Here is an 11995-nt window from a genome sequence, read left to right on the forward strand (position 1 = left end):
TTTTGTTTCTTTTTTTTTTTTTTTTTTAATAAGAATTTTTTAGGGACTCTCCACAGGGAAAGGCACAAGTTCTTCACTTTCCTCCGCGAATCTCCATTCCCGGCCAACCTACGAAACCGTCTAAACACAGGATGCATTTCTATTTACAGATTGTGGGAAGAAAAAAAAAAAAAAAAAAAAAGAAAGAAAGGAAAAGGATCTAAAAGGGGTTGGAAAACATAAACAGAATGGAGGTAGTGTTGAGAGACAATTTAAGGTAAATATTTGTACCTTCTTCGATCTTGTGTTTAACAAAAATACATGCAGCTTTTATCCACGATTTTAAGAGAGAAGGAGGCTGGAGGACAAACACAAACAGTCCCATCTCGTGGCTGGGGCCATGCCCAGCCAGCCTGCCCGCTGCGGGCAGCTTCGCCTGGGCAAACCGGGGCAGTGGCTCCCGCCTAGGAAAGATAAACGCTCGGGAAGGAAATAGTTGGATTAACAGCACCACCACCCCCAAAACCCAATCAATAGATATGTACGGAAATGGTAAATATGGCACGGCAAGCCCGAGAGGGGGAAGGGGTGGAGGAGCCCGAGCGGGGCCGGGAAGGAAAATGAAAGGTGTGACGGGAGATAAGCGGCGGGGATGGAGGAGAGCGACAAGAAGAAAGTATAAAGGGAAATACAAATGAGGAGCGAGGAAAAGTTGCCTCCGAGAGCCCGAGCCGGGGCCGCCGCGCCGCCAGACGCTGAAATATGATAATCAGAACAGCTGCGCCGCGCCGCCCGCAGCCAATGGGCGCCGCGCAGGCGTGACGTCCCCGCGCATGACGTCAGGCCAATGGCGAGCGGGCTGAGTTGGAGCAGAGAAGTTTGAGTAAGAGATAAGGGCGAGGCGAGTGCCCGAGTCGCCAGCGCCCAGTCCGGCACCGCCGCGCCGCCGCACCGCACCGCGCCGTTCCCGCGCCGCTCCCGCTCAGCTCCGCTCCGCGCGGCCGGACCCCGCCGCGCCTCCGGCGCCGCGCCCCGCACCGCACCTCACCGCGCGCCCCCTTCTCTCTCCGCAGCCCTGACAGTATCTCCCACGCCGGTGGTGTTTTGTTTTGCCTTTTTTTTTTTTTTTCATTTCGAGTGTCTATTTTTTTTTCTTTTGTTATTATTGCTTCTACTTTTTTATTTTTATTTTTAGCGACAGCTCTCAAACCTACTTTGGGGTCTTAAAACGAAACCGTACACCATTTCACTGTGGACATTACACCCTCTTACAGATATGGGAGACATGGGAGACCCACCAAAAAGTAAGGCGGAATTTTTACCGTTGTTGGAATAAATGTGCTGTCTATTGTAATCGTCTCAGGCAGGCGAACTGCTAAAGAGCTGAACTTCATTTGAATGGTAGAGAAGGTGCCTTTGTTGCCATGCCTGCATGCTTGCTGTGTTTTAACCTCGTAGCCTTGTATGTTAATAGCCTGGGGTCCTGCTCTCCTTTAGAGTTTGGGGAGCAGTCAGGATTTTAATGGGATCTCCAACCATGGAGCCTTAAATTCTCCTGCTAGACTGCGGTGAGGCTGTCTGACTATCCAGCACCTAGCCCGTCTAGGGGAATTATCATTAGACTTGCAAAAGAGAGCAAGTGACAACCGTAATGATGCTTGCTCTTGCTAGCAGCCTCCAGTCCCCTCTTCTGTGGCAAAGGGCTGAATGGGAAGCGCACCCAGCCACGCGTCCACCGTTTCCAGTCCGAATCTCTTAAAAAATGAAATCGAACATATAGGTGCTCTCCCCTTAAGGAAAGGAATCCAAACATGCGAACAATAAAGTAAAAATGAAACAACGAGGGAGTTTGGAGTTTTGATTCCGTGCAAGGCTTGCGAAATGAGGACCTTCACCCCGAAGACTGTTCACAGCTGCATTTTAACATATGATCCGCCTCCTTTCTAAACGAGGCAAGGTTTTGATGGCACACCTCAATTACCATCCAAAAGTGTAATACTATTTAAAAAAAAAAAAAAGAAAACAACAACACTCCCAGAGTACGCCCTATAAGGGAACGACACTAAAAGTGTGTTTATCTCTGTAGGAGAGTAAACGGTTAGTCAATCATGTATTTATTTTCATTTCAGAAAAACGCCTGATTTCCCTATGTGTTGGTTGCGGCAATCAAATTCACGATCAGTATATTCTGAGGGTTTCGCCGGATTTGGAATGGCATGCGGCGTGTTTGAAGTGTGCAGAGTGTAATCAGTATTTGGACGAGACCTGTACGTGCTTTGTTAGGGATGGCAAAACCTACTGTAAAAGAGATTATATCAGGTACGCCGTTTACGTTGTTTAATTCTTCGGTGACATTTCTTTTCTTTTTTTTTTTTTAACTTTATAAATCTGACAGAGGCAGGAAGAGTAAAAATTGTGAGAAAGAGGGGGCAATTGGTGTGTTTTAAGTGATTTCCCCATAAATAGACAGGCGATGAAAAAAGTTCGAGTCGTCAAGTTTTTTTATTCCACAGATTCAAACTCAAATTTCTGTATAAACAAAACCACATTCGAAAACAGCTAGCGACTGTGTGGGACCCTCCTGAGGACTTTGGCAACGCATCCTGTGATTCTAACAAAGTGGGAAATCATAGGTAATGGAGAATATTTTCAATAGTGTAGATACTATGAGCAACACAGAACTGCTCACTTTTTAACACAACCTGAGAAACGCATCTCTGTGCGTTTTTGCGAAGGCATAATGGCATTCATACGAAAGGCACTTCAAGCATGTATGCCGTAAAAATAAATGCACGGGGGAAAAAAACCTATTTAAACTAGGCCTATCAAAAACAAAAAAGCAAAAGAAAAACAAAACCGAAGTTTTCTCCAGAATGAAGGATCTTTTTACGGGGAGGTTAAAACCTAGACCGAAATGTTTCTTCGCTAAAATAACTGACATTTAATCTTTTTAAATATTAACCCCTTTGGTGATATCTGACTGCCTTTTCTTTCTTATCTTATCTGTACTGATGAATTAGACAGACCAGATCAAATTGCCCATCATCTGTTCGCGAACAATCGGGTATATTTAGATAATGGAACCGCTTCCTTCCTCACATTAAAATCTGGTAACTGATAAAATGTGAGAGTTGCCAATCCTGACACTATAGAGAAACCAAAGCAGGAATTTCGAGTGTGTTTATCATTTGTGCTCCTGGGTCATGCTGATCTGTTTCAGTGTCGTCTACTGGGTTTGCCAAACCAGAACTTTGCATGACACTGAGGTATGGACAGTATTTATTTTTTACAGAAAGTTTTGGGAGCAAGTACCTACCTAGCCACCTGAGATATCTTTTCTAGTTTCTTTGTAATTCTGAATTGAAATAAAGCACTTGAGTCTTTCCTTCTCCAGTGCACAATTCATAAGCAGATCATTGCTTCAAGCCATGTCGTGAGATTATTCTCAAAGTTTTACCATGGCGAAAAACAGTCCACTTTTTTCTTTCTTTCTTTCTTTCTTTACTTTTAAAAGCACTTCGGAGCCGTGCTTTTAAATGTTGTCCTTTCAGCAATTTCAAATGAAAGAAAAACGTCTGGACTGAGATGTGCTCACTTACCTCCTGCTAGAACTCAGCGAGCGAAATTTAAACAAACAAACAAAAAAAATTGCAGCTCTTTTAAGGTAATACGGAATACATTTAATTTGCTACAATTTTAGAAGTAAGATGTACGTTATGTGCAAGTCGACTTTGAATAAGACCGTGAGCCAATCTATAATTGTCAGACATGTGGGCAACACCCCCCCCCAACTTTTGTATCTATTAATGCATACACTTTGCGATCGCTCTGTTCCTTTGCCGTTTAGCTGTTTGTTCGGGTTTTTTTCTTCTCAAAACCTTAGAATTCGGAAATATGTAGCTCTGAACATAGGATTAGTACACCTCGATAGACATAGCAGCTAAAGATGTGTGTAAATAAACATCTGTACCCACAAACATACATCAAAGACTGTATGTCTGAGGGAGTGTACTGGTGAGGAAATGTGTGGGGATGAATATTAGCTCCCTTTTAGGAACTGTGGATTGTGTGCGTGCATATGTGCGTGTATCCGTACATTTGCGGAAAGATGTTAATTTTACTTAGTCCCAGGGAGGCTGGCTAAGGAGCATTCGGTGGGAGCCGAGAGACTGTGCAGTTTTAGACACCCGAGCTGGAGTTTTTTCTCATGTTCATTTACGGATGGGTGAACTGTCCCACTCTCCTCCACGAGAGTCGAGGGACCCGCCACCCACTCCAGCGTGTAACCCCAGAAATCCATTATTTGCTGTGTGGGACGGTCAGCGAGAAGTTGCCCTTTCGCTGCTGCCGGTGGGCTTGAGCCCCGGCTCAAGGTGGGACCGTCAGCAGGAGGGGAGACGGGGCAGGGAGGCTGAGGTAGGGGCAGGCTGCAGAGCCAAAGCACCCAAAATGCCTTTTAGTAGGGGGCGGTGGAAGGGAATTACACTACTGTATATATGAGCCTGTATATCTATAAAAGGGGGGGGTGGGGGGTGTATGCCTATACTGTTGTATAAAATGAACCTGGTGAGAGAGGATAAGGGGAAGAGCCCCAGCCGCTGGCAGAGCCACCCCTGCCGCGTCCCTGAGCCTAAGCTGCGGGCAGCCCGGGCACGCATTAAGCGGCAGAAGTTCCGAGTGGGTTCCTCGCAAAAAAAACCACCGTTTGGTGAGGCTGGCACGTTTCTGCGTGGGGAGTGGATGGCAGCTTCGCCAGCCTCGCCTTTCCCCGGTGTACCCAGACGGTCCGGTTCAGCCCCGCGACAGTCTAGGTCAGGTCCCCCCGCCGTGAGGAGGGAGGGAGAGGGCAGGGGCGGCCCCTCGCCCGCTGCAGCCCGGGCGCTGGGGCAGGAGGGAGAGGTCGGCATCTCCTCGGGAAGGAAGGGGGTCGCTTTTTTGTTTCTCCCCTGTTTCTCCTTCCACCTCCGCCGCCCCTTCCCTCCCGCCTCTCCTTGCCCACTGGTGTGTCCGGGTCCCCACCGCCTTTTACGTAGTGGGGATCAGGGCATCGGCAGCAAACGAATCCGTTTTATTCCTTTCCTCTTCTGGCTTCTGTATTTTCGAGGCTTGTTTAACCAGTGGACTGCGTGTGGCGCGTCTACCCGGGGCCACGGGGCTGTCCACGAGCGGGAATGAAAACCTCTCTCTTTCTTTTTTTCCTTCCTTTCTCCCCCCCGGCCCCCGCCCTTCCCCTTCCCCCTCCCGTGCTCTCCCTCCTTCCCTCCCTTCTTCTTCTTTCTGGGCTGGGCCCTGCTCAGGTTATATGGCATCAAGTGCGCCAAGTGCAGCATCGGCTTCAGCAAGAATGACTTCGTGATGCGCGCCCGCGCCAAGGTGTACCACATCGAGTGTTTCCGCTGCGTGGCCTGCAGCCGCCAGCTCATCCCCGGCGATGAATTCGCGCTGCGGGAGGACGGCCTCTTCTGCCGGGCGGACCACGACGTGGTGGAGCGGGCCAGCCTGGGCGCCGGGGACCCGCTCAGCCCCCTGCACCCCGCCCGGCCGCTGCAGATGGCAGGTACCGCCCGCACCCGGCGCCGCGGAAGCCCGCGGGGTTTGGCGCCGCCCGGCCCGGCGCCTGGCGTGGTAGGGGGGGGGGGCGCCGCTTGCAGCGGGTCCCGCGCCCCCGCGGAAAGGCGGCCCCGAGCGTGCGCGCCCGCGGAGAGGAGGAGGAGGAGGAGGCGGCGGCGGCCGCGCGCCCCACGCCCGGTGCTTGCCGAGGGTCCGGCTGCTGCCAGAAACGCCCGCGTACGCGGTACGCGCGAGGCGGAGACACCTGCGCATGGGGCCGCACCCCCGCCGGCCTGCCCCCCTCCCGCTCCCACCGCGCACCGGCGGCGGGAGTTCCCCCCCGAGCCCGGGGCAGCCGGAGCCTAAGTCTGAGAGGGACGAGCCGCCGCAGGTCTGCGGCAAAGCCCAGACCCCTCTGCCTCCGGAGCGTGTGGCAAAGCCGTTCTAAGCACTGGTGGAAGCGGGGGCCGAGAAGAGATAGACTTCATAACTACAGGCGAGCACTTAGGCTGTAATTTAAAACTGTCAACAAGCTAATCTTCGGTAATTGCCTTTTAAAGTGACTCTGCCTTCTTGAAACGTTTTATGTGATTTGATGAGAATTTCACCTTAAAACTCAGCATTGGAACTTCAGGGTCGCCCCACCTTACAACTTTACTTACACTTTTAGTTCTCGACGGGTACAGCAGACACTCAGAGACGCTTAGCTGTAGGAAGGGGCGCGTCTCTGAGGCAAACTAGGCTGGACAATACAAGGTTGGCCGGCGATATTGCTGGGCAAGTAACTGTAACTCGAAAGGTTATTTGCAAACACAGCTATGTTTAAACAGGCGCCTTCCCCGCTTCCGAGCTGCTTTCAGGTCACATATCTATATATAGGGAGAAATAATCCCGTAGCTGATCATCGCAGAATTTTCGAGAGACTGTGCGTGCTCCCTATAGTGTGTTTGTGCATGTCTCCGAAAGGCAAATTGTGTCGGCAGGTACAATATTGCTAAGGTTTGAAGCCTTCGTATTGTCTTAATCGCGTTTGCTGATTTATTGTTATAATCAGAAAAGTCGGAACCCGACTGTACAGAAGCGAGCACTTCTGAATATCAGCTAACCAGAGTTTTGGCAAAAAAAAAAAAAAAAAAAAAAGTAGTGTTTTTATTTTTCCCTTGACTGGGTCAGATTACATCTAGATAGCTACAGCTACACAATACACAGAAGAATAGCAGAATCACAACAACACTTTTAGCTCTTGATGTGACGCTACCCGTAGGTTTGCATTTCTTTGCCGTTTCCATGAGTTGCTAGGCTTGGTCCCCTTTTAAAGAATTGGCAAAACATTCATATTTTTTAAGTATTCATCAAAAGTCGACATAAATTCACCTAGCACCCCCACTTTCAAAGACAGACCCCCGTCTTCCGAGCTCTGGGATACGGGGCTTTCACAGGATTTTCCTCCACGGTCACGGTGCAGTGGATTTGGCTTGTTTTGCTTTTATTTGGAAGCATCAAACTGCCGGGAGCATGTTATCGCGGCTTCTGGCTAAACTGAGCTAGATTCAGTATACAAGAAGCAGACCCGATTTATGATTAATTTAAGAAGTACTCTTTCATTACTTTTCGGGCCAAAAATCTGTTTTGATGATTTGTCAGGAAATAAATACATAAAACCCTCCCCCTCCTTTCCTAGCGCACGCACACCTTAGCGAACTCTCCCTCCCCTGTCAAGCCTCATACAGGTTCAAGCTTCTGTCATTAAGGGTTTTAGGGGGGTGGTTTGTTTTTGCAAATTAATTATCTGTGGAGTCAGAAATGTCAGTCCTGTCACTCCACCAGCGCATAAAGCAGAGGAGTCTGCAGGAGCTCCGATAGATCTGACTGCTCGAATGGCCTTTGCAAGAGGGTTCATCACACCCCCCCCACACCCCCCCTTGTCCCACCAACTTAGATTCATAGCCTCTGCAGAATCCCTGCTTCCTACTCATGGGGATCCTGTTCCTCCCTTCCCCTTACCTTACAGCAGAACCTATCTCTGCCAGACAGCCAGCTCTGCGACCCCACGTCCACAAGCAGCCCGAGAAGACCACCCGAGTCCGGACTGTCCTTAATGAAAAACAGCTTCACACCTTGAGGACCTGCTATGCTGCCAACCCCAGACCTGACGCCCTCATGAAAGAGCAACTGGTAGAAATGACTGGCCTCAGCCCGAGGGTCATCAGGGTTTGGTTTCAAAACAAGCGGTGCAAGGACAAAAAAAGGAGCATTATGATGAAGCAACTTCAGCAACAGCAACCCAATGACAAAACTGTAAGTGGCTTCAGCCTCTGACCGTGCGCTGCCTTCCTTCCCAAGGAGAAACGCCTGGGCTATGTCCAGCCCGGCCAGCCTCTGGGGTCGGTTTTGACGATTTTGAGTTTGTGGGGGCTGCCTTAAAAGAAAGAAAACGATAACTATTATCCGCTTGTTGCTGCTGTCAGTGCAATTAAAGCAGACCACAGCGAGAAGCCGATATAGGCTGCTCGAGCTGCACATCTCTTACGGTGGGGCTAAGGATACGCGGTGGATTAGACTAACTTCTCTGCAGCATGAATCGCGACCTGCAGAGCTTATGGGATGTAGTAAGCCCAGCCTTGTGTAATATTTATATTGCAAATGCAAAGGGTTCCTTGAGGGGAAAATGACGCTTTCGCCCTCTTCAATGGTTTTACAGAGGAGTAAACCCAGAAGTAAAACCCATGAGTAAAAGGGAAATTTGATGTCTTTTCTTAGCACTTTATATACTACAATGTTTATGTATGTGTTTGTCTGTCCGTGCACTTACTGTAAAAAAAAGACAAATGAAAAGCAAAGGTTTTGGGATTACCATCGGCTTCACAGGTTACTTAAAATATATATAGTTCTCGCGCAGAAATATATTGAGTTTTTGTCTGCAGGCATATGCACGTGTGATGCAAACAAGCGGAAAGCGCCGGGTTCAGCAGAGCAAAGTGGCCGTCTCCATTTTAAGCCAACTTTTTCCCCCCCTTTTTTTTTTTTTTGTCTGTTGTTGTTAGTCCACTTGAAGAAGAGTCTGTTATTCTCCCTGTGTATATTGACTGACCTGCGAATGACTATTAACTCATAAGGCTGCCTAGTTAAGTGGAATTTAAGGAGTTTCATTTTACCCTGTTGGAATGCAATAAAACACGATGTTATTAACTCGCCTGAACAATCTATCCGTGGAGGCTTGGAGTTATTTTGTACACAGTGTCCACACCACAGAGCACACTGAGAGGGCTGGGGTTTCCTTTTCTTTTTTTTTTTTTTTTTTTTTTTTTTTGAAAGAGCGCGGTACTGACGTGCCCCGGGTTTGCCGTGCAATGGATATACGATCCAGTTAAGGTCACGCAGAACAAAACCAGCCTGGATGCGGCATAGAAAGGCGGCATGATTAACCGTTTCTTGTGCCGAGCAGTGCATCGGCAGCCAAGATATCGGGTGCTCGTGTTTAAGAAATCTTGGGGCGAAGGGGGTATGCCTTGAGAGAAATAGGAGGATTAAAGGGAAAGAAAGTAAACTTCCACCGTGATAAATGCAGCGGCTAGAAATAGGCTGACCTAGAGTGGAATCGAGTAAGACATTCGCAGCAGATTAACAAAGCAAATACAAGCGACTGTATAGATAAGATAGAAAGCAATTTATTGACTCAGCGCTTATATACAATAAAGTTAACCAAGCTCATTAACATCTTTTGCTGGGCTGTTTACAGAATATCCAGGGGATGACAGGAACTCCGATGGTGGCTGCTAGTCCGGAGAGACACGACGGTGGTTTACAGGCAAACCCGGTGGAGGTGCAGAGTTACCAGCCGCCCTGGAAAGTACTGAGCGACTTCGCATTGCAGAGTGACATAGACCAACCTGCTTTTCAGCAACTAGTAAGTGTCGGTTCCCAGCCGGAGCAGGCCAGCCTGCACCCGGGGCAGAGCAATGGGGGGTTCTCTGAACGTGCCGGGTGCCCTCAGAGGGATGAGCAATCCGGACTAGACGGGTTTTCATGAAATTGCAAGGTGGGCATGCTGGCACTCTGTAAACGCGGCGAACTGAATGGATTTAATAGGGCTTGGTGCAAAATCCACCTCAGCGCACAGCAGAGCTCTTGCAGAGTTGAGTGGAGGCAGGATAAGGCCCGACACAGGTCCGAGACTAACACAGCTCGCACACTCCTGAGAACTGAAAGCATCTCTATGCAGAGGACTAAAACATTCTTCACGTGTCATTTAATTCTATGTACGTTTGTGAAAGCAGTCTCTAAAATTCTCCCCTCCCCCCTTCGGGCCAATTTCGCCTTTAAGCAGTAGGGTGGATTTTATATGATTGTGATGTCAGCCTGGGCCCCTGTATTGTCACACAAACATGAATAGCTTAAATTAAATTTTTCAAGTCCTTGTTTAAGCATGTACCTCTAGATATAACTTTATATATATACACACACACACAAATACATACACAGGTTACATTAAGTGTTGTGCTTTGGAAAGGGAATTGTTAGTACATATTCATGTGAAAAAATCAAACAATATAATAAACTGCCTTAAGCCGAAAGAAAACAGACATTTTAGCATGAATTCTGTTCTTAACTCACTTCCTTATGCCTACGTCATTTGGCAGCTTATATGCAACCGTATCATCTACAATACTTAGGCCCAGCAAGGTGAATTAAGGACAGAAGTTCAGCCTTAACTCAATTTCCTGTCCTAAGTGTGTTAAAACCAGATCTTTAAAATAATAAGGTACATTGTGTATGTTTTTTCAGTGATTCAAAATAATACTTAATGATGAAAAATTAACATACAGACCCTTTTTTGATCTGTTGGGCATTTTTTTGACATGAAGCAATGGAAGGCGAAGGTTTGTAGCTGTGTCTAGAGTTGTTTTCAGGTCTTTTCAGTTTAGTATCACAGTCTCTTGCAGGATCGCTTTTCTTTTGCCCAGTGGCAGGCTGCAGGGTGCTTCCCTCCCCTGGCACACCTTGCTTGCTCGGGAAGCTGTAGCATGGCAGCAGGGCTGTTTGCATCTTCTTACCTCTAGTGTTTTCCAGCTTTAATCAAGCTGTCAAGCAGACACAAGAAAAATTGATCTCCTTCAGCTGCCTTACTTACTGTGTCTTAACAGAATAGGAGACTTTTAAAACCTTTGATGCAGTGAGGTTTTGTGTGGAGTAGTTCTAAAAAAAACCCCAAAACCTCAAGAAATGGCAGAATGGAAGATGGATAGTCCAAATATACATGCACATGTATATAGATAGATGATTAGATAGACAGATTTATATATATATATAGGTCTGTTATATATATTGTCTGATACTGAAAGGAGTTAAAACAAAGAATAGTGGATAGAACAGACAGTTCATCGACCGTTCAAGGCACGTCTCTAATCTGGAAAGGGCCTTAATCAGAGGATCAGCCAGCTAAATAGGTGCCAAAGAAATGCTTTTGGGTTAGCAAAGCTCCACCCTTCAAATCATGCCTTTTCCCAACGCTGCTCCTAAACTAACGGGAGCCACGGGGCACATTAGGATGGAGAAGTGTGACCTTTTTTATCAAACTGACTCTCGTTAAAAAGAGATAGCACCCGCTTCAAATCACAAATGAAAGAGGATGGCTTGTTTCAAAAGCCTTCTAGTCCTGGATACTCCTTCCAGGTTTATTTTGGTATGTGCACAAAAGGGGAAAAAAGTAACCTTGCAGTTTCTGTCAAAAAAACACATGCACTCTTAAATAATTGACTAGAACATCCTGTAGGGATTGCCACTTTTGCAAGACAGGGAAGAAGGCCTCATTAATAAGTTTGTTTGTTTATTTGCTTGATTTCTCAGCCTTTTTTTTTTTAAGTTTTTTTTTAACCTGCTTTTTTTTCGGTGGTTTGGCCGAAGGCCTGAAGAAGATTCCTGTGAAGTCAATGAGGAAGCTAAACAAAGCAACAAAGAGTAACACAGCCTCCCGTGGAGATGTATCAGGCTGTTCGGCTGCATGCCTGTGTATTTATTTTCGCATTCTTCTTTGCCTTTGCCTGCTACTTTTCTTTGATTGTTACAGTTGTAACAACACTTCTTTTTCTTATTTTTCTTCTTCTTCCTTTTTTTTTTTTTTTTTTTTTTTTTTTTGGCAGGTTAATTTTTCGGAAGGAGGACCCGGTTCCAATTCTACTGGAAGTGAAGTAGCATCAATGTCCTCTCAGCTGCCAGATACGCCCAACAGCATGGTAGCCAGTCCTATTGAGGCATGAGGAACGTTCATTCAGATTTCTGTTGTTGTTGTTTCTGCCCTTACCCTCAGCCCTGTTGGAGAGAGTGGGAAAGTGATCACGTTGGGACTCCGAAATTTAGGGGGAAAAAGTATTTAACAACTCTGTAATGAACCTAGCAAGGAACCGCTCCATGAAATGAACGGAGTCATGTTTGAAAAGAGAAGGTAATATGGTAGCAACACTGTGAA

General features: G+C 47.1%; 1 protein-coding gene across 1 annotated transcript; it reads left to right on the forward strand.

Annotated features, from left to right (window-relative positions):
* Positions 1–1255: 1255 nt before the first annotated feature.
* On the forward strand, positions 1256–11786 carry ISL1 (ISL LIM homeobox 1). Its single transcript, XM_059834188.1, has 6 exons — positions 1256–1283; positions 2109–2298; positions 5277–5536; positions 7541–7827; positions 9269–9436; positions 11670–11786. The coding sequence occupies exons 1-6, from the start codon at positions 1256–1258 to the stop codon at positions 11784–11786; spliced, it is 1050 nt and encodes a 349-aa protein (XP_059690171.1).
* The last annotated feature ends 209 nt before the right edge of the window (positions 11787–11995 follow it).

Source organism: Gavia stellata, chromosome Z, assembly GCF_030936135.1.
Source record: "Gavia stellata isolate bGavSte3 chromosome Z, bGavSte3.hap2, whole genome shotgun sequence".
In the NCBI taxonomy this organism is placed as follows: domain Eukaryota; kingdom Metazoa; phylum Chordata; class Aves; order Gaviiformes; family Gaviidae; genus Gavia; species Gavia stellata.